Here is a 22,840-nt window from a genome sequence, read left to right on the forward strand (position 1 = left end):
ACCAGACCACAGTTAAATGTCACTAGTACATGTTTGCTATCTTACATGTAACTGCCTTTCCATGTCTGGGGTTGGGGAAGAAATTGGCTATTTTATTTAAGTTACTTTTTTATTTGTTTTGATTAGATAGTCATGTAAATGGTAGAGAGTTTAAAAGGTGTCTTCCCCTGCCCCAGCCACTCAGTGCTCTCCCCAGTTATAAGGTACAGAGGTAGTCTCTGCATTGATAAACATAAACTTATAGATTCTCCTTCCAAAAACATCCATGATTGGTAACAATTAGGTTACCTTGGAGCCTTGTGCTCTTTGCAGTGTTGTAAGAAGTGATGTAGTTTAGAACTACTGAGAAGTCCCTGAACTTCGCCACCTTCATCATATGGCTTTAGAGTACAACAATTTAAATTTCAGGCCTCACAGAAAGGTCTGGTGAGAATGGTTTCTATCCCCCTACCCCATCTTCCCCCTACCCCATCTTCCCCCTACCCCATCTTCTCTCCCGAATCTCTGCCCTGGAAGGGCATCTTGACTACCTCGTTGCCCAAGCCAGGAACCTGGAAGTCACTCTTGCCTCCCTCTGCTTCTCTTACCCTGCACATTCCAAAGGGTGATACAGGCCTATGGAGTCTTCCCTACTGGTGTCTCTCAAACTCATCCTCTCCTGGTCTCACTGTGCTGTGACCATAGTTCAGGCTTTAGAAATCCAGACCCCCTGGATTATTGCCATGGTTGTCAGTCCTTTCTCTCCACAGCAGCCTGAGGGGTCTTTCTGAAATGCAAATCTGATCAAGTTCCTGTCCTGCTTAGAATCTTTCAATGGCCTCCCACTGACCCTGGGATAAAGTCCAGCAGCTCCTTAACAAGGCACACAAATCTGTTCTTGAGCTTTTCTCTTTTCTCACTCCCTCCCCAATTTTCTCAGGACTCTTTGTTCTTCCTGCTTAGGATATATCCCTCCTGGCTATCATCCTCTAAAAACTGTGATAACTTCCAAAGGTTAGGTACGCTTGCTCTGGGCTCCCGTAGTACCCTGCACTTACCTCTGTTGTATCCCATTGTCCATCTCCCTGCTGCTCTGTGAGCTCCTTGAGCCTTGAGACTGTATCATTTTTGTCCCTGGCTCCCTAGCAAAATGTCATGAGCAAGGCATAATTACTCATATTGTAGAAGGAGCATGGATTTGGGTCTTTCAAAGAATTTGTCCGTTTCATCTAAGTTGTCAAATTTATTGGCATGACGTTCTTAATATTCACTTGTTATCTTTTTAATGTTCATGGAATCTGTAGTGGTGTCACATGTCTCATTCTGGATATTACTGGAAATCTTTTTTTCCTGCTCAGTCTGGCTTAGAAGTTCAATATTGATTTTCTCAAAGGGCCAAATTTTTACTTCATTGTCTTTCTCTATTGTTGCTGTTTTCTATTCTGCTGATTTTTGCTTTGATCTTTATTCTGTTTCTTCTGCTTACTTTGGGGTTCACTGGTTTTTCTTTTTCTGGTTTCTTAAGATGGAAGCTGAGGTCATTGATTTGAGACCTTTCTTCCTTTCTAGGACAGGTATCTAGTGCTACAAATTTTTCCCTAAATACTGCATTAGTGGCATCCCACAAATTTTGAAATGTTAACCTTTTCATTTTATTTCTTCTTTGACCCATGGGTTACTTAAAACTGGCGGGGGCGGGGACGGGGAACCAGTTGCTGTCAAGTAGATTCCAACTCATGGCAATCCCATGGTGTCAGAGTGGAACTGTGCTCCACAGGGCTTTCAGTGGCTGGTTTTTCAGAAGTAGATTGCCAAGCCTTTCTTCCGAGATACCTCTGGGTGAACTCAAACCGCCAGCCTTTTGGTTAGCAGCCAAGCATGTTAACCATTTATACCACCTAGAGACTCTATGGGTTATATAGAAGTGTGTTATTTAGTGTCCAAATATTTGGAGATTTTCCAGAGATTTTCTGTTTATGATTTAATTCTGTTTTGGTCAGAGGATATACTTTGTACAGTAAAACCTGAAAAAGCTATAACTTGTGTAAGGTGGAAACCTGTCAGAGAAGGAAAGCTCAAATATTTTCCACTAAATAGAGAGCAATAAAAAGTGATGACTGCACCCTGTCAAAGGTGGAAAATTTGTAAAACTAGAAAAAAAAAAAAAAGCAGTTCTGTTGAGTTCCAGCTCCCAGTTTTTTTTTTTTTTTTAATTTTTATTGTGGTTTAAGTGAAAGTTTACAAATCAAGTCAGTCTCTCATACAAAAATTTATATACACCTTGCTATATACTCATAATTTCTCTCCCCCTAATGAAACACCACACTTCTTCCCTCCACTCTCTTTTTGTGTCCATTCGGCCAGCTTCTGACCCCCTCTGCCCTCTCATCTCCCCTCCAGACAGGAGATTCTCATGTGTCTACTTGATCCAAGAAGCACGTTCTTCACCAGTATCATTTTCTATCCCATTGTCCAGTCCAATCCCTGTCCGAAGAGTTGGCTTTGGGAATGGTTCCTGTCTTGGGCTAATAGAAGGTCTGGGGACCATGACCACTGGGGTCCTTCTAGTCTCAGTCAGACCATTAAGTCTGGTCTTTTTATGAGACTTTGGGGTCTGCATCCCACTGCTCTCTTGATCCCTCAGGAGTTCTCTGTTGTGTCCCCTGCCAGGGCAGTCATTGAGTCATTGGTTGTAGCCGGGCACCATCTAGTTCTTCTGGTCTCAGGCTGATGTAGTCTCTGGTTTATGTGGCCCTTTCTGTCTCTTGGGCTCATAATTACCTTGTGTCTTTGGTGTTGAATCCTTTTAAATTTATTGAGACTTGTATTGTGGCCCAGAATATGGCCCATCTTGGTAAACGTTCTGTGTGCAGTTGAACAGAATGAGTATTCTGCTTTGGTGGTGGAGTGTTCTGAAAATGCTATTTAGACCAAGTTTGTGGTTATACTATTCAAGTCTTTTATATACTTACTGATTTTCTGCCTACTTGTTCTATCAATTGTTGAGAGAGGAGTATTGAAATCTGACTATAATTGCAATTCTGTCAGTTTTTGCTTCATGTATTTTGAAATTCTGTTATTAGGTATGTAAATGTTACTATTGTTATAACCTCCTGATAAATTGACCCCTTTATCATTATGGAATTTCCTACTTTACCCCTTGTAATATTCTTTTTCCAATATTAATTGATATCACTTTGATACTAACTGATTAGTCAATATAGCTTTCTTTTGATTATTGTAATCACTTTTCCATCTTTTTAATCTATTTAAAGTGTTCCTTGTTGGCAGCACATAGTTGTTTTTTTCCAATCCAGTCAGACAGTTTTTGCCTTTTAATTGGGGTGTTTAGAAAGTTACCTTTAATATGATTATTGATAGGGCTAGGTTTAAATCTGCCATCTTGCTCTTTTTTTCTACTTGTCCCATCTGTTGTCTGTTCACCTTTTTTTGTTGTTGTTGTTTCCTGCCTTCTTTTGGATTATTTTTATCATTCCATTTTACCTCCTTTATTGGCTTATTAGCTAATATTTTAGTATTTGCTTTAGGGTTTGCAGTTATACCCCTTTAACTTATTGTAGTCTGCTTTCAAATGGTATTAATACCACCTCACATATAGTATACAAATCTTGCAATAGTATATTTTCATTTTCTCCTCCTGGTCTGTGTGTTATTGTCATGTTTTACTTTTGCATATGTTGTAAACCCCATATTACATTATTGTTTTATTTAAAGAGATTTAAATAATATAAAAAGTCATTTATTTACCCATGTACTTATGATTTCTGGTGCTTTTCATACCTCTGCATAGATCTATACTTTCATTTGGCATTATTTTCCTTTTGCCTGAAAGACTTCCTTTAAAATATTTTGCAGTATGGGTCTGCTGCTGATGAATTTTTTCCAGCTTTATTTTGCCTTTATTTTTAAAAGAGTTCACTGGGTTTAGAATTATAGGTTTTTTTTTTTTTTTTTTCAGTACTTTAAAAATGTTGTTCCACTGTCTTCTCCCTAGCATTGTTGCCTACCAGAAATCTGTCATTCTTGTGTTTGTTTCTCTGTATGTAATGTGTGTTTTTTTCTCTGATTGCTTTTAGGATTTTCCTTTTATCACAGGTTTTGAGCAATTCACTATGATGTGCTTTTGTGTAGTTTTCTCCGTTTCTTGTGCTTAGGGTCTGTTAAGCTTCTTGGATTTTTGGGTGTACAGTTTTTATTAACTTGGAAAAATTTTGGCTGTTATTTCTTGAAACATTTCTTCATTTGCTGCTCCGTCTTCCTTTTAGGGACTCCAATTACATGTATATTAGGCTGTTTGAATTTACCCCTTCACTGATACTCTGTTAATTTTTGATATTCTTTTTTCTCTCTGTTTCATTGTGGATAGTTTCTATTGCTATGTTTTTCAAGTTTACTTATCTTTTCTTCTACAATGTCTGATCTACTATTAGTCTCATCCAATATTTTTAATCTCTAGGACTTTTCTTGGGGTCTTTTTTTAATGTTCAATGTCACTCCTTAACTTTTTGAACATATGGAATATAGTTATAACTGTTTTAATGTCTTTGCTATTTCTAGCATTTATATTATGGGTTAGTTGCAATTGATTGATTTTGCTCCTCATTATGGGTAGTATTTACCCACTTCTTTTTATGCCTGGCAATTTTTGATTGGATACCAGATATTGTAAATTTTATGTTGTTGGGTGCTGAATATTTCTGTATTCCTGTCAATATTCTTTAGCTTTGTTCTAAGCACATTTAACTTTTTTTTTTTTTTGGTAGTAGTTGTCCTTTTGGGTTTTGCTTTAAGATTTGTTAGGTGTGTTTATCTAGTATAAAAAAAAAACCAAACTCATTGCCGTTGAGTTTATTCCGACTCATAGCGACCCTATAGGTCAGTGTAGAACTGCCCCACAGAGGTGCGAAGGAGTACCTGGTGGATTTGAACTGCTGACCCTTTGGTTAGCCATCACAGCACTTAACCACTACACCACCAGGGTTTCCTTATCTAGCATAGGGCTGGTTATTCCCCACTATTGAGATAAGACCCTTCTGAATACCTAATACCCCCGTGAATTATGAGGTTTTCCAGTCTGGCTGAGGGACAGGCACTATAACTGGTCCCGTATGAGCACTTGATTCTGTTCTCTCTAATCCTTTTGAGTGGTTCTTTCCTCAATCTTGGATGGTTTCTTCACACACATGCACTGATCTGCTGCATACATGAGGGAGACCCTCTGCAAATCTCCAGAGTTCTGTCTCTGTGCAGCTCTCTTCTCTTTGGTACTCTCCTGCAAACTCTAGCTGCTTTGGTCTCCCTAGAACTCAGAAAGTCTGCTGGGCTCTGCCTGGGTTTCCCCTTGTCTTAGTCATCTAGTGCTGCTACAACAGAAATACCACAAGTGGATGACTCTAAGAAAGAGAAATTTATTCTCTCACAGTCCACTTGGTTACAAGTCCAAATTCAGGGCACCAGCTCCAGGGGAAGGCTTTCTGTCTCTGTTGGCTCTGGAGGAAGGTCCTTGTCATCAGTCTTCCCCCAGTCTGGGAGCATCTCAGCACAGGAACCTCAGGTCCAAAGGACATGCTCTGCTCTTGGCATTGCTTTCTTGGTGGTATGAGGCCCCCATGTCTCTTTGCCCCCCTCTTCTCTTTATATCTCAAAAGACGTTGGTTTAAGACACTATCTAATCTTGTAGATCTCATCAATATAACTGCCACTAATCCACATTATTAATCCACCTTATTACATCATAGCAATAGGATTTACAACACACAGGGAAATCATGTTAGATGATAAAATGATAAGCAATCATACAATACTGGGAATCCTGACCTAGCCAAGTTGACAGATACTTTCAGGGGATACAGTTCAATCCATGACACGCTCCTTGGACCATGGCCTGGAAAACTTAAAGCTATAAGCTGGGACCTTCATACGGCTCATCTTGTTTGTTTTCCATCTCTCAGGGATCACTTTCATTTTTGACCTGATGTCTAGTGTCTTGAAAACTATTGTTACATATATTTCATCTGATTTTTAGCTATTTTTAATAGGAGAGTAAATCTGGTTCCTACCATTTTATCTTGGCTGGAAGCTCAAGAAGTATGGATTTGAATCCTGATTCTGCCAGTTATTCACAAGCTTTGAAAGCTTAGCAAGTTACTTAATCTCTTCAGGTCTCAAGTCTCCTTATCTGTAAAATGGAGCTAATAAAATGAATTTTTATCGTGAGGATTAAATGAAAAAAATAAAATGCAAAGCTTTGAAAAGATGTCAGCTCAGGTTGGTATGTGAGCAAAGAAGAGCCCAGCACTAAGTACTGAGCTCCAACCATTAGGAGTTGAAAAGCAGAAGGAAAGGATCTAGGAAAAAAGGCCAAGAAGGAATGGTTGTGGGGGCACGGGAGCCAAGTCAGGGTATTCTCAAGGCTGGCAGGCAAGAGGAAGTCAGTAGTGCCAGAGTTTGTAAGGAGATGAAGGAGGGTGAGGGCATCTGGGGTCACATTCTAACTGCAGTTACTTCTCCCTGGATGACATTTGTGGCTAAGATCTGATCTGAGTACTCACGTCTGTGCCCAGCTACAGCAGCTGAGTTCAGAAGCTGGAGACTGATCCTTCTAGCTCAGTTTGTGAAACTAGTTAAAAGAGAGACTGCTAATTTCATTGGACAAGAAAAACTGGATTATGTGAAATACTCAGGAAATGGAGTGTATTGATGTTAACTACATTTTTAGGATCACACAGATCAGTCAGAAAAAGAAAAAGTCTTTCGTGTTTGTCTCAATCCAGTTGCTAGAAATCTCAGAACTTTACAAGTTCATGTATTGTTAGAGCTGGGAGAAGTTCTTAGAGGGAACATTATGTCCCCCTTTCTCATGTCCTACCAAAGCCCTATGAAGTGAGGAACCTGGCTCTGTAACATAACTTGGTCATGGCAGAGTTAGAACTAGAAGTCAGATCCAGTATCACAGGACGCATGTTGCAGGTTTTGTCTAGACACAAGTCTCCCCTGAAGTAGGAGCACCATGCGAGGGGGTAGGGTGCCTGGCTTAGATTCCTCCTTGCCCATTTATTACCTCTAGCTGTGTGACTTTGAGCAAGTTGTAGAATCTTTGTGACTTCAGTTGTCTCTCTTTAAGTTGGGCATAACCTTAACTGCCTGAAGGCAAGAGATTGTGCCAGATAACTCCTAATAGTTTCTCCAGGCCGGAAGATTGATGTCAGGCATTATAATTACAAGTACTTACAGGAGTTGTCAGGACATGTAAATGAGTAATGTGACCAGGTATAAGATGATGGGTGGGCAGCATTGGGCACCGAGGTGAACTGGAGAAGAGCATGTGCCCATCAAAAAGGGATGGATTGTTGCCAGGCAGAGTGCGGGCTCAGTGTTGCCATTAATCTGTTTTGCAAAAAAAAACCCAGAAATCTGGATTTCTGTGTGAAATATGTAACATTTAGACTTATATATGAGGACATGTCTTAGTTAAGACATGAGACAATTAAGACATGTCTGTGGGTTGCACGGGCTCTCAGTTTGAACCTCTGATAGTTGTTTAAATGAAATTCTGCAGCCTGGCTGGTACAGGAAAAAACCTTGGCCTTGGATCTCAAAACATAGGCTGTCTGAATGTGGCCCCCAATAACCAAGGGCAAGTCATTTTCCTTCCCATGACCCTAGTTCCTCTATCCTGGCCTTGAGTTACCCTTACCACCAAGAGCTCCTTGCCAGCTGCCTGCTGTGTCTGGGAAGTGAAACACCCCCTCTTCTGCAGCAGAGCCGTGGCAGCCATCAGCTGCCCTTTAGGGAGCAGGAGGAGGCAGCCACACAGGCCTTTGCACTGTTCCCTGGGTGGCCTGACTCCCCATGGCCATTTTCTCTTCCTCCCTATACCTCCAGGCTACTCCTGCTGGCCCACCCTGGAACAGTCTGCTACTTACCCTGTCCCTTGGGTCACTGCTACCTCCCTCCAGCTGTAGTTACAGAGAGGGTTTCAGGCATACTGCCCCTAAAAACAAACCCCTAGACCCTTTTGTTTAAAGTTCTGTGTATCTCAATGGGGGTAACATAGAGGAAAAAAGTGGGCAAGTGACAGAAGTTTGAAAAACCTTGCCCAGTTCTTGTTGCATTATAGTCCCTGGGCCTTCCAAGAGTATAGAAGAAAGATCATTTCAGGTCCTGAGGAAAGATCTGGAGGCCATTATGGGTGGCAGAACAGAGAGCACTGAGCCCACTGGCCTCAGAAGAAATTACAGGAAAAGTTGGGCATTACTGAGTGCTCCCTCCCTTCTCCCTGTCTCAGTGCTATTAGGGGTACAGAGATGATTCTACCCTTGAAGAGCTTGTGGTATAGGGTATAGGCATGAGGGAAGAAGAAGTTTATGTTTTTAACCCTTTCAAGACCCTATTCTGCTTTGATTTTTTGTTTGTTTCTGTGTGTTTTCATCAATGGGAGCATGCTGAATCATGGATTGTGTTTTTTTTTTTTTTTTAATATGGATTTTGAGAAATATTACTTGGAAATACATGGATCCGACAAACCTTGGGGGGTTCCCAGGTGCCAGGATTGGTGGGTGCCCATCTGTCCCACTGGTCATGGGCGGCAGGATGTATTGCAACACGTACACAAAAAAACCCAAACCAAACCCACCAGGGCTCCCTGACTATCACAAGGAAACTGTAAATATGTTTACAAGGCTTTTCGAGCTGTGCAACAGCCAAAAGAGACAAAATTTTTACCCAGTCACACTTCCTGAATGCACTGCTTCATATATTTAAAGCTGATAGCCCAACTAGTTTGTTTCAATGAACATTTCTTTCACCTTTCATTGTTACACAACTCCCCACTGGAGGGCAGCAAATACTTTTCGTGGGAAAAGTAGAGTCCCAAGAAACCTGAGAGCCGGTAAAAGTGAGAGGGATACCATATGTCTCATGAATCATAAAAGGATTCTCCCTGCATCCTCCATGGCTATGTAAACTTGTTAATTTAAGTGCAGAGGGGGTGATAAAATGGTTGAATTTTATCACATGTGCTTTTAACCAATTTAAAATATACTAGAGAGTTTTTTCCCTCCCATCAAAGGCTTTAACTGCCTACCCTCGTGGATTACCAGTTAGATGAGATTTTCTGGGCACACTGAGCTGTGGCCTGGTTGTCTTTCATACTGGACTGAGTTAGTCCTGTGAGCACAGGAGGCTAACAGTTTGCTGGGCTTAGGCAGAAGCAGACCCAGTTGCTTGCTTGGTGCATGGAAGACGTTCCTCCAGAGAGTCAGAATGTACCCTTTGTAGATGGACATCCTGACTTAAATCCCAGGCCTGCTACTGCCTAACTCTTTTGAGGTGAGCAGGTGATACTCTTTAAGCCTTAATTTCTTTATCTGTCAAATGGGGCTAATAATAATACCTACCTCATAGGATTGTTGGGAGGAGGCAGTGAGCACGTAAAGCACCAGTCATGGTGAGTAGCACCCAGGAAGCTGTTAATAAATGTTAGCTGTTATATATTTTATTTTTCTCCATTGTGCCACAACTGTATGCACTTTCTTGGAGAGACACATTGGGCTAAGGGGTATACCTATCTATATACAGGGACAGGAAGATATGGAGATACCCTAGAGAGAATGTCAGACGCAGGCAATGAGAAAGAGAGGCAGAAGGGGGAAAGAAACAGGCAAGATGGAAAAATGCTCACGTGTATCAAGTGTAATCATAGAGATTATCTTTCTCATCTGTCTTCTGGTAGTGATATCACTCCTATTCTGCATCTGATGAAATACAGTCAGAGAGGTGAAATAACTTAACCCCGGCCGTTGTCAGGGCCATGATTCTGACCCAGGCTTCTGACACCAAGCCTCATGTGCTTTTCTCTGTGCCCCAGTGATGGTGGCTGTCAGCCAGAAGAAAAGGATGATAAAGCTTGCATTGGCTACATGATCAAGTTGGTTTTAAATGTGTTTTTCCCAAGCTGTGTTTTGCAGATTTTTTCAGGGGGGGGGTTGTGCTATTAAACCTATTAAAGTATTAAAGTAGGTTCTGAGAAGTCCTGCAGTTAGTAATGTCAGTGATCAACATTTACTGAGCACTTACGGCATGCCAGGCACTGTGCCTGTATCTCATTTTAATGAAGTGGGTTTATTATCTGAGGGTTAGTGAGGTTAAGTAATTTGACTAGGGTCACTTACTGGTGGAGCTGAAACTTGCATCTGGGCAATTTGACTCCATAAATGTCCACTGTAACTCGGTGTGACCCAGCATTTCTCAAACTTGTTTGACTGTGGAGCTATCTTATCATGCCTTTACCTGCCTTCCACAGAACACACTTTGGTGTGTGCTGTTTAAATGACTTTGGAGCAGTTTGATATTCTGTTATGCTGCTAATTATGGGGCTTGTTTCATCTTTGTCCCTGTTAAGGAGATAAGGGGCTTCTTTCTTTCTCTCTAGAATTTTCCCCTTGAAGCAAGTACTGTACTCCCTGTGTGCTTGCTGATGAAGTCAGCAGGGTTTCAGACTCGGCTTTCCTGGTCATACACAAGTACTTATTTCACCGTCTCTAAATGGAGCGTATTAGCTCCAGGCCACGGAGAGCAAATTAGAGGAACAGGGAGATACATCACAGAGAAGGAAGCTGCTCTGAAAAATGCTGTCTGCACCTCTAGCCTGAACTCTCCAGCTGTGTGGAAATACATGCAGCAATGTCAGGGACAGCATTCCAAGGCTTTTGTAGGATGAGGCTCTCTTTCCTGGGACAAGCGACGATGGACACAAAACAGCCTCTGTTTTGCTCTCTGAAACCAGTATTTCCCAAGGGAGTCTGATGTCACCGTACTGTACCTGTCACCTTTATACAGGGCAGGAACCCTGTCTTCTGAAACTGCAGACAGGATCAACAGCACTTGTTTGGGGAATGTGCTCTACAACCAGGCAGATTAGTACCTCTTTTTCTTTCTTTTTCCTTTTTGCTCTAACTGGGGGCCTAGGGGGGGAAATTGGATAGCTTTTGGGTTCTTTTGTGTGTCAGCACGAGCTTTTAAATGGAGTTTGCAAAGGGCAGTGTTTGGAAATTTAACTGGGTGAAAGAGCGTTAGGCAGGCTATTTTCCTTATGTGGGGGGAACTGCTGGTTCATTTATAGCCACTTAATTTGGAGGTAACAGAGTTGAGGTGGTGGAAAGAGCCCTGGGCTGGAGACCCTAGTTCTAGTCCTGATTCTTCCTCTCTCTTTGGGATCCTGGCAAGGTGTGTTGTCTTCCTGGGCTTCATTTTTCTCAGTTATCTAATGAGAGGGGTGGGCTTTAGTACGTCTGAGAATCCTTTGAGCCTTTACCTCTCTTGATGCCAAGATTGTGACTCTTATTTAGTCGACATTTGGACGGATCTCTGATGCCATGTGGTGCAAAGATGATTACTGGTAACGGTCCCCACAGGACGATGAGCTTCTTTGACCTTGGTGGTAAACTTTGTTTTTACTTTGGGTATTTTTCTTGCTTACAAGCTTAGGGCATATGACAGATGAGTGGCATGAGGGCCAGATGTTGTTCTCCTGCTGGAAGGTACCCTGACTGACTGAGGTTTACTCATGTGCAGAATGAGCAAGGAGCATCTGAATGGTTGCTGGAGGCTGGCAAAGCGGGCGCCCTACCAGCAGTAGCCCTGCTGGGACCAGGCTGCTGAGGGTTCTTCAGAATTCTCACTTAGGCTGGAGCCCTGGTGTTGCATTGTGTGTTAAGTATCTTCTGGAGTGTGTTTGTGTTTGCTGTGTAGTTCACGCTGAGAGAGAGAAAACAGCATCACTCTTCTCCTTCCCCCCTCAGCCGGTACACCTTTGGCTAGATGAATTCAAATGTAGAATCTTGGGTCTGAAAGGACTGTAGATACCTGTTGCCATCAAGTTGATTCCAACTCATAGTGACCCTGTAGGACAGAGTACAACAGCCCTGTAGGGTTTCCAAGGCTGTAATCTTTACAGAAGCAAACTGCCACAGCTTTCTCCTGCAGAGCGGCTTGTGGGTTCGAACCACTGACCTTTTGGTTAGCAGTTGAGTGCTTAAGCACTGTGCCACCAGGGCCCCTAACATTCATTTAGTGAGAGCATATTACTGAGCCCTCCTTCTGCCCAGTGCCTGAACCCCTCAGTAATAGTAATGGGTGTACCCAGTTATCATGTCTTAGCACCTATTGAGATGCCCTGGGCTACTTGCCCCTGCATCGAATGCCGTCAACAACTCTTCAAAGAGAAATCAATCTGCTTTTGCCTAGGAGAAAGGAACATCCTATCTAGTTGCATTAAACTGATGTGTTCTCTGAAAATGGTTTCTTCATGGGCACTAACAGATGCCTTGCAGAAGGAGTTTCCAGTTCTGGGGGAACTGTTGGTCTCTCTCCTTCTTAGGGTATCTCTTCTGTATCTTTCCTATAGCTGTTTAGCTGTAGGAGAATAGCTGTTTAGAGGGTCTAATGAAGCAACTGCCTGGAGACCAATGTTTATTTCAACATGGTTGGAGTTGTTTTTGCTTCGGCTTTCAGAGCCAGTAAAGCTGGTTATTAGATTCTGTAATTGCTGCTGTAATTACTCTCTGGAAACCAGCAAAGGCTTAATTAAATATGGAGATTCCGAGGACTATTTTTTTTCCATCTAAAAGCAACCTTTTAAACTTCTCTTGGCCTGGATTAGGTTTCAAATTTTAAAGCCATCGTGTTTGTGAATGAGCCCCGGGGCTCTTTGGCAGAAAAGGGATTTCTCTGGATTCCTGTTCTTTGAATATTTGGTTTGTTTACATGAGCTCCTGGTTAACCCAGTACTTTTTTTAATCCAATCATCAGGAATTTGGGACATGTAAGGCAAGCTATTAAGAACCAGTATGTATTTATGCAAATGTTGGGCTTGGCTCTTTGGACTTGGGCTACATCTAGACACAGATTTCAGTGGTCAGAAATGAGGGTGAGATGGAGGAGGTTTTATTTCAAGTTAACAGTTTGCAGGAAGAGTGGGTGTTTTACTTGCTGAAACTCTCAGATTCCAAAGTCCTTAGTTTGCCCAAAGTCATACCTAATCACGGTGCCATACATTTGTAAGATCCAGGATGGCTCAAGTACTGTTAGTTGATATTTATGTTTACATATTCATGTAGCCCAAATGCTGACCCCATGTCTGTTTTCAGGGTTACATTACTCATGAACCATGTTTGGTGGTTTCTAAAGAGGAAAATTAATGGTGTATGCTTTCCCTTCAGCTAGTTGAGAAATACATACAGGAGTGAGATCAGAGTAAAAAAATCAACCATCCCTGCCAGGGTCCATCCTGCAAGGAGTCTGGAGTTCACTGCAGGGAGGGGAGGAGACTATGTGAGCCCTGCAGGTAGGCGGGGGTACCTCTGGAGGGCCAGGCCTTTTGCTCAGGACTTTTTCCCAGTCTCAGCGCTGGGACACGTTATGGTGAGAATGGAGGGAAGGGCAAGTGCTTATAGAAGTTCCTATTTTATGGGCCAAGAGGAATGTAGGGAAGGGATGCTGCCAAATGCTTGTTCTAGCCTAGCCAGCGTTTCAACGAGAAGTTATCATTTCCTGTCTGAGTCAGAGGTGCATAGGAAATAAAATACAGATGCACCCACATAAGGAAGCCCAGATAGAATATATGACAAACTTACACAACTGATGAAATTGGAGATTCAATTTAATATATATAAAGCACTTGCTGTGTACCAGTCATTGTGCTGGATGTTGGCCTGCAAAGATGAATAATATAACTGTTATATCGCTCACGGAGGGACTCTCGCTTACATCCCTGGTATATGGGGTGTTTGCTTCCAGATCATTATTGCTTAGAGTATTTTAGAAGTCAGGTGGAGGTCAGAGAAATTTAGGGTTGGCATACCAGGACTCATTGCCAATTGAAAGTGTCTTAGAGAAAAAGATAAAGTAGTTCTAAATCTGTTACGGTAATAGGGAAATAACAGATATAGTCCTGAAAATTACAATGTAGTTGCTGTGCTGGGCTGTGAGTGGTGTTGCTTTACGCTTCGGACAGCTGGGGAACACCTGGGTAAGGGTCTTCCCTTACGGAACAGTGGTGCCTGGATCACTTGTTTGCCTGGCCTGAGAAGACTTGAGAATCACTTGGTGATTAGGGTGTATCTGGGTCAGTAGTAGAGCAACAGAGCACCAAGAAAGTCACAGAGGAAGGCAACCAGAGGGAAGCGACTCTCCCACCTTATCTTCACCTTGGCATGATTCTTGATGGCAAGGGCGATTGTTTACAGCTGGTACGAGGACTCTCAGGACCTGGGTTCGTGGCAAGAATCCCCGTCTCCTGCCTTCCACAGGACCTTACAGGCCACATCAAACCACGGGAAGGCTTTGTCTTGTGAGCAGAGGAACTATTAAGGGCCTTTAAGCAAGAGAATGAATGACATAGTTGAATTTGCACCACCTCTTCTGTGTTCCCACAGTCCCCTGGATACTCCCCACTGGACTGGATGACCCTTCCAGGATCCCTTTTTTTATCAAGTGGGAGGCGGTGTAAGCATTCTTAGAGTGGCTGGGTTTGGACTTTGGAGTTCCACACCTGGTTTGTATCCTCTCTGTGCTGCTTACCATCAGGGTGCCCTGGGCCAAGTTACATAACCTTTCTCAACCTCAGGTTCTTCATCTGTTAAAAGGAGGTGTTTTCTTACCTTGAAGGGTTGCTGTTATAAGATACAGTGTGCATGATCTAGTGTTAGGAGATGGCAAGGGTGTTCAGAAGGGGACTTGGGGACCCCTGGGCATGACTGCAGGATGGATTTATTGATTGATTTCTTCAGGCCATTCACACCAGAAGAGAAATAATAGATTAAGTGGCCTTTCAGATTTTAGTGAGGCACATTTTATTGTTCTTCAGATTTTTTGCAAGTTCTCTTTAATAACCTCCTTTGTCCTTTGGCTGGGGAATTTTTCCTGGTTGTTTTATCTGCTGCTGTTGGAGGAACTGTGGACTGCTTACAAGTAGGCCAAGGCCATTTCCCTTGAAAGGTTCTCAGGACAGAATCCTAGGCTAACAGATTGTGAGTGGAAGGAGCATGGGACCCATACATGTGACATATGGAGAAACCACAGCCTGTGGGGGAGGTGATTTACTGTGACTTACAGCCTTACGGGAAATGGCTCTGGTTGGGAGCTCTGGGACTGGGAATGTGTGGTGGGGGTATGTGTGTGTGCAAGTGTGTCCGCATGTTGGTTTTGAGGTTACAGCTATCCAGGCCCAAGTCGGGGGACTGGGCAGCTTCCCTGACGCAGCCTAGCCTAGCCATTCCTTCGCCAGAGTCTGTGCTGAGCCTGAATAAATTTACAGAAGTTACTGGATCCGAGGGCATGAACATCAATATGGCTCTTGCTGTGTGTCGCCATATACTTTTCAGAAGCATTATAGCAATTTACAGAGCTGTCAGCTGTGTGTGAGGTAGCCGTTTGACCCCAGATGATTTAGTATCTGATACAGTCATCACTTAGTATCTTTAAAACTTAGCATAAAATGGTACTTTAAAGTTATTCTGTAATAATTAGGGCCGCCATTTTTGGTTGTCCCCTGTTTAATGTTGTGCTAGGTGTTTACATACAGTATCTCTTTTAAGCCTTACAATGAATTAGAGAAGCTAAGTAGCTTACCTAAGCCTGTGAACTGCAGTTTGAACCTTAAGGCAGTTTGACTTTAAAGCACATGCTCTCTCTGGGTGCCTGTCCATGGTGGGTGGGTGTGTGTGTGTGTGTGTGTTTGAACTCTTGCTTATATGCTCGTGTACTAGCTACATTTTAGGGATATGTGAATTTTCTTAGAAAATTAATGTGCTCTTTGTATTGAATAAATTACTAACCTTCTGTTACAGTAGGCTACAACTGAGGTGCATCCCATACAGTTGGGGAGAAGGCTCAAGTAAACTCTTGGACATTATCTGTGTCTGGTCTGGGCTTCTGAAACCCTGTTTTATCCTATATACAGCTGCCCTCCAGGCACTCAAGCGCAAGAAGAGGTATGAGAAGCAGCTGGCGCAGATTGATGGCACACTGTCAACCATCGAGTTCCAGCGGGAGGCCCTGGAGAATGCCAACACCAACACTGAGGTGCTCAAGAACATGGGCTACGCTGCCAGGGCCATGAAGGCTGCTCACGACAACATGTATGTGGCTGGTGGAGGGGGGAACCTCCATGATAGGGAATCGCCAGCCTATCGTGCAGGCCCTGGGAGGCCTCATGCTCAGGCCATGGCCTTAGATGGGCCCCTTGACTTTCCCATTCAAGCACCAGAGTTTGTTTTAATATGCATTCTTTTTTGGAATTCCTTCTAAAATGGATTATGTACCTTGCTGCCTTCAGAAACAGATTTCGATGGAATGAAATGTAATTCAGGGTTATTGTAATGAGCATAGAATTTCAAGCTGGAAGGGTCCTTAAAAGGTCCTTTTCACCCAGGCCTCTGATTATGAAGGTAGGGAAGCCTAGTCCCAGAGAGGGAAGTGATTGCCCTGGTTTGCATGTGAGTTTAGACAGAGCTGGGACTAGAATCAGTGCCTGTGACTTTTTTCTGATGCCATCAGGGGCTCTGAAATGTGTGGTACATCAGAGGGCTTCAGGTTGCTCAGTTCTTCCATCTTCTTTTGATGGAATTTTCAGCTTCCTCCCTTGCTCTCTGGCTTCGGCTGTCATATTGCCAATGTTCTTGCCCCCAGCAGTCTTTCCTCCTCTGTGTGACTCCTTTTCATTTGAAGTAGCCTAAGAAACTAGATAGCCAAGCTTGTTAGGACTGTAATTAAAGAAAGAGTACCTAGGCTCTGAATGAGGGCTTACTCCATGCACAGAATTCTGTATTGTTTTAGTGCTTGGTATTAACAGCATATATTTGGGAGTGTTTGGAGCCTGTTTTGTTTCCATTTGGGTATTCAGCCATGCTCTTGTACAGGGGTTGGCGAACTAGAGCCTGTGGCCTATTTTTGTCAATAAAGTTTTATTGAGACAAAGTCATGTTCATTTACGTATTGCCTATGCCTGCTTTTGGGCTACAACAGTAGATTGAGTTTGTGTCAGGGACCATTGACCCACAAATGCTTAAATGTTTACCTTATGACCCTTTGTAGAAGAAGTTTGCTGATCCCTACTCTACAAATGTGAGGTTGAAGAAGTAGCTGTCAGATAAGTGAGGTGCTCTCTGAGGGTGGATGTTTATTGGACTGACCTCCTTAAGTGAAGTCCATGTCCATCTTGCTTCTGGATTCTCCAAGATGCCTAGCACTGAGCACATCCCAGTAAAGACTGTGTGTTTTGAAGCATATATGTAATAAGTGTATGTTTACAGGCCTGATAGTGTGTATAAAATAATTCTGCATATTTGCCTTTCCTTTGAGGCCTAGTAGGGGAAGTGTAAGTAGATTTGAGTATGTGGGAAGGGCTCCTGGGCTCAAAGAAGAGCTATCAGCCCAGGAGTTAAAGTCCTATGGTCTCATCTGACGTGTTTATTAACTTGCATGTGAGACCTTGACGTTTTTATTAACGTCTTTGTGAAGCCTAACTTTGCGAACTAAGCCTTATTTCCTCAGGGTGTTGGACTAGGTAATGTCTAAGGACCCTTCTATTGCCTTGATTTTGTGAGTCTCTATTTTAAAGGAAACAAAAAAAGCTCCAAATGATATTTTAGAAGGAGGCAATAATGACAGAGAAGCTATTCCTCACAGGGAATAATTGTAGGAGACTGGGCTTGCAAAGCAGATCATGCGGAGCGAGGTTGCTCCTCCGGCCTTACGGACTGTTTACGCAGACTGATTGACCAGTAAGACATCTGTCCGTTTCATTTAAAGGGACATCGATAAAGTCGATGAGTTAATGCAGGACATTGCTGACCAGCAAGAACTTGCAGAGGAGATCTCAACGGCTATTTCAAAACCTGTAGGGTTTGGAGAAGAGTTTGATGAGGTGAGTGGCTTCGTATAGATCATGTATGTACCTTCACAGACGACACCCGGGCTGCCTTGTCGTGCCATTAGAGGCTCTCAGGCAGGGAGGATATGGTTTAGAAATCACCAGTTCTTGTCCTTCCAGAGACTTGGACAGAGACAAGGCATGGTATTAACCCCCTGAATTCTGGATTTTGAGGGATGTTTTCATCATTTGGGGTAGACACTTACCTGGAGTAAGGGAAGCTTCATTGAGATCCCTCAGCAGGCTTCAGGTCAATAATTTGCTTCAACAAGTAGTTACCCTGTACCTTTCCATGGTAGATCTTGGGCTCAGAGCTGGGGGCTGCAGAGGTGACCATGCCCTGGAGAAGCTTACAGGATTTGCCCTCAGACAACCCTGACATGTAGTAAATGTGAAGCCAAGGAAGGGACATTGGAATCTGACCCCTGAGGGGTCTACATGGATCTCAGCCACCTGCCAATTTCTGCTGTAGCAGTTTGGCACGTTCAGTCTCTTAGATTTTTCAAATACAGTTACAGCCCCTGTTGAAGTTACTTCATTATGCCTTAACCTTGAGTCCACTGGAGGTTAGCTTGTCTGCCCTGCACTGAATTCTTTGTGCTCTCTAACTCCCACTGTATAACTGAGAAGACAGCTGGGGGAGCTTACCATTGGCTCTCAACACCAGGGTTTTCATATTTTCAGTCTGCAGTTTGATGGAAAATCAAGTTAATTTCAAATCCGCAAATGTGCCTGAGCACCTACTCTGCATGCTCAGCTCCGAGATAAAGACATAGGAATGAAAAACACACTCCCTTCTCTCTAGATGCTCACAACCTGCTACAGGACAGCAGACGCCTCTCCCCAAACCTTGTCAGATTAAAACCAACCTGGGTTCGCGTTCAGACGCTGCCATCATATAGTAGGTGCCCTGGGCAAGTTGCCTATCCTTCCTGGGTCTCATTTTCCCCTTTGTAAAACAAGGGGGCAAGATCAGATAATTTCAGAGGCCCTGTCTATAAAGGTATATATAAATAATTGCTCGATATTATGTTACGTTCACCAGTAGAAGCATGTGTAGGGTGTTTGAGCCACCGAGTTCATCTTCCCCTCTGACCTTCTCACAGGGACGTCTGTGTGTCCACTGAGCCATCAGGTCTGAGGCACCACTGCAGGGGCTGGGTTCCCAGAGATGTCTGTCTCACTCTCACTCTGTGTTTCCTTTCACCAGGACGAGCTCATGGCGGAGTTAGAGGAACTGGAACAGGAGGAACTAGACAAGAATTTGCTGGAAATCAGTGGACCCGAAACAGTCCCTCTACCAAATGTTCCTTCTATAGCCCTACCGTCAAAACCAAGTGAGCACTTCTTATCTAAAGTCATGATGCCACATAGTAGGTAATCTTGTGGTCAGTTGGCTTCCATTTGGGTCCTGAGTTTGCTTGGGGTTGACAACCAGGTGGGATCTGTTGTGATGCCATGGAGACAATGCTACCTGCCCTTTCTTAGCTTCTCTCTAGAAAAGAGTTTCTTAAGTTTGACACTATTGACATTTGGGGTCAGATAATTCTATGTTGGGGTGGGGGGGCTGTTCTGTGCATTGCAGGATGTTTAGTGGCACTAAATGCCAGTAGCGTACCCCCCTTCTCCGATGCGACAACTGAAAATGTCTCCCCAAAAAACCACACCCACTGTCGTTGAGTCAATTCTGACTCATAGTGATCCTATAGGACAGAGTAGAACTATGCCACAGGATTTCCTAGGCTGTAAATCTTCATGGAAGCAGACTGCCATATCTTTCTCCCATGGAGTGGCTGGTGGGTTCGAACTGCCAACCTTTCTGTTAGCAGCCAAGTACTTTAACCACCATGCCACCATGGCTCCTCGAAAATGTCTCCAGATATTGCCAAACATTCTGGGGTGGGGAGGAGGTGGTGGAGGGGTGTATGCAAACTCACTGTCAGGTAGCTCTCGCCCCTTTATCCTGTGTTGTGCATACCTGTAAAGGCTACTGAGAGAAGGAAGTAGCTTTGGCTTTTTTAGAGACCTGGTACTATAAAGTGTTGACATCCTTCAATGATTAGCTAATAGTCTCACATTGTTGAAAATAACAGAGCTTTCATTTCCTTCTTCCTGTTCCTTCTCACCTTCCCCCTCAATATTTCATGCCTGGGTAGAAGTATTCCACACAGGAGAGAGCCCTGTGCCCAGGCTATAGTCATCTCATTCTCCCATGTATAAAGGTTAAATAGCCCCCTCCAAGTAGAGTCAGCAGCCAGGAGCAGTATGTAGGCAAAGGCTGTGGACAAGCCACCTGGGGGTCCATAGAGGTGGTTTAAGCAATCTGGGGTGGAGTCTGGGTGGGCTGTCAAGGACGGGCTCTCTCTGGGGTTCTTCCCTCTTTCCCCACCCTCCCCAACCTCAGATGCTAAAGAAGTGAGCCCTCGCATAAATTCCACTGTTATGCCTGGCCCTGATGGGGGCAGAGGGCAGGTGCTGGGCTTAAAGTGTGCCTGGTTATCTGGCACAGAGAGGCAGAGTCCGTTGATGGCCCAGAGGTGGAGCCTGGCTGCAAGGGCAGGGCTGTTTTGTAGACACCGTGTAGCACAATGCTGGGCACCCTGCCAGAATGTGTTGAGAGCACCTCAGCCAGCCCTCCTAAATAAACTTTTCTTTCTTTACACAGCCAAGAAGAAGGAAGAGGAAGACGACGACATGAAGGAATTGGAGAACTGGGCTGGATCCATGTAACTGGTCCAGCCCCGGGCTAGGCCCAGACAGACTCTGGTGGCCTGCAGCAGCGGGCAGGCGCATGTGCGTGTGGGGCAGGCAGGACGTGGTGCAGACAGATTGCCATCGCTTTGAATCTCACTCCAAAGCAGCAGGGCCACATCACTGCTCACTCTGCATAGCATGGTCTGCACCCAGCGGGGCGGGCGGGGCGGGGGGGCGGGCGGCGGGGTGGGAGGTGCCTGCTGTTTATAATGTTGAATTTCTGTAAAATAAACTGTTATTTGCAAATCCAACATCGAGCTTCTGGACTACACTAACTCCACTGCTGAATGCCCAATGGAAAAGGTTGACCGTGCGCAGTCGAAACGATCTGAAAATGTAGCCTCTGTCCTTTTAAGTCAGTTGACTTGTCTGTGGCACATCTCTTTGTAATGGTACTGGCAGAAGAGTCGTGTGTAAGAAGCCATAGGCTTTTCCGTGTCCTTAGCTGTAATGATACATCTGATCCTGATTTCTGCCAGAGCTGTATTTCTGCCCATCCCCTTTGTGCTGGCCCTTCTGTGTACCACTCTGGCCCACTCCTGGCTCCTAGTCCCTGTTCTTTTGGAGTTTGTGACACTGATTTGAAATGGATGGAATTCTCTTGAGAGCAAATGAGATTGTTAGAATTAAATTCCAGCTATATGTTTTTCTAACATAGCTCTAAGGTCTTTGTTGCTGTTTGTGATAACTGATAGATAACTCATTGAAAACATGTGCATACATTTATATTCAGATGAAATTATGGTTTGCACTGTCTATTAAATATCTCAATTAATTTTCATACTTTGCTGTTGTGTTCAATCAGTCTATCATTTACCTGTGAGAACTGACCCTTTCCAGGCCACCTTGGTGTCCAGTGGAGTCTGTGGAAACATGGAAGACTTGAGCGGGACATATATCAACAATTTGAACTAAAGAGTACAGCCTGTCTTACTAGAAATGTGCTCTGACGCTTGGAGGCCACAAGTCTGTCGCCCTTGCTTTGCTTGGGACCCTCTGGGTACAGTTCAGGAATGAGTTGGTTCTTATACAGCTCCAGGGTCTTCGTAATTCTTCTCTGTCAGTGTCCATGGGTTACCTTCAGCAGGTTCCTGTCAGCAGGAACCTTCACCTGTTGGAAGCCATGGTGCCCCCACTGGACAAGGCCCATGTGATGCATGGAAGAAAACAGCTTTTTCCATGGGTAGGAAGTACAGAGAATCTAGGGCACGGGCTAGTCTCAGGTGTGCTGTGACTTGCCATGTGACTTCGGTCCAGCCCCTTCCACTCTCTCCATTTTTCTTTAGTTCTGTACCCCACTGAGAATCTGATGAACACTGTGGACTCTGCTTCAGAAAAGTGGATCTGTGCACGTTCATCCCTAATCTGCATGCAAGTTGGCAGAATTGAGAGACCCCGCCCGCCCCACGTCTATCCTCAAACCTTGTCAGATTAAAACCAACCTGGCTTCACACTCAGATACTGCCATCACTCGCTGGGTGAACTGGGCAAGTTGTCTGTACTTCCTGGGTCTCATTTTCCTGTTTGTAAAGCAAGGGGGCAGGACCAGATCATTTCAGAGGCCCTCTCTATAGAAAGCCACTTATTCCCTGATCGCCTTCCTGCGCTGCCACACAGACACTCAGAATTGGGACTTGATGACAGTGACTAGAGAATTCATAACGTGTGGAGTTTGGATCTGGCTTTTCTCAGCAGTTCCCTTTCCACCTCAAGAAGAATGTAGTGGCAACACTTATGCCAGCCTCCTCCTGCTCAGCATGCAGTTGGTGTGGTCCTTCCACTGGGTGTCACTTGGTGCGAGACATCCAAAGGGGCCTTCAGCTCTTCTCATCAGCTGCCCCAGGTGTTCTCACCCCAGCCCTGGGTGAGAACTCCCAGACCCAACCATCCAGCTCTGACAGGCCCAGAAACCAGGTCTGGTGCTCCCCTGAGAAATAGCTGCTTACTCCTGTTAGGGTGTGCCTTGTGCCATGACCTATGGGATACAGCATTCAGTAACACCCAGTCCCTTTCTTGCTCTCAGGAGGCTCTCAGTTGGGCAGGAGAGAGAAGTTACCACATCAGGATTTCCTGTCTACAAGCAACAGAAGACTCAACTTCACTGGTGTAAGCCATGAAGATGTTTACTTAACTCATTCAAAAAGGATTCAAGAA

The 22,840-nt window shown here is 44.0% G+C and overlaps 1 protein-coding gene across 1 annotated transcript in view; it reads left to right on the forward strand.

Moving 5' to 3' along the window:
• Nucleotides 1-20,937, forward strand: part of CHMP4B (charged multivesicular body protein 4B) — a 47,058-nt gene extending 26,121 nt beyond the window's left edge. The window contains exons 2-5 of the mRNA XM_003411661.4: nt 15,962-16,139; nt 17,812-17,926; nt 19,143-19,269; nt 20,598-20,937. Coding sequence (XP_003411709.1) covers nt 15,962-16,139; nt 17,812-17,926; nt 19,143-19,269; nt 20,598-20,662 — 485 coding nt within the window. The 3' untranslated portion in view covers nt 20,663-20,937. The remainder of the gene's footprint in view (nt 1-15,961; nt 16,140-17,811; nt 17,927-19,142; nt 19,270-20,597) is intronic.
• Nucleotides 20,938-22,840: the final 1,903 nt, after the last annotated feature.

The sequence above is a fragment of the Loxodonta africana genome, chromosome 24 (genome assembly GCF_030014295.1).
Source record: "Loxodonta africana isolate mLoxAfr1 chromosome 24, mLoxAfr1.hap2, whole genome shotgun sequence".
NCBI lineage: Eukaryota > Metazoa > Chordata > Mammalia > Proboscidea > Elephantidae > Loxodonta > Loxodonta africana.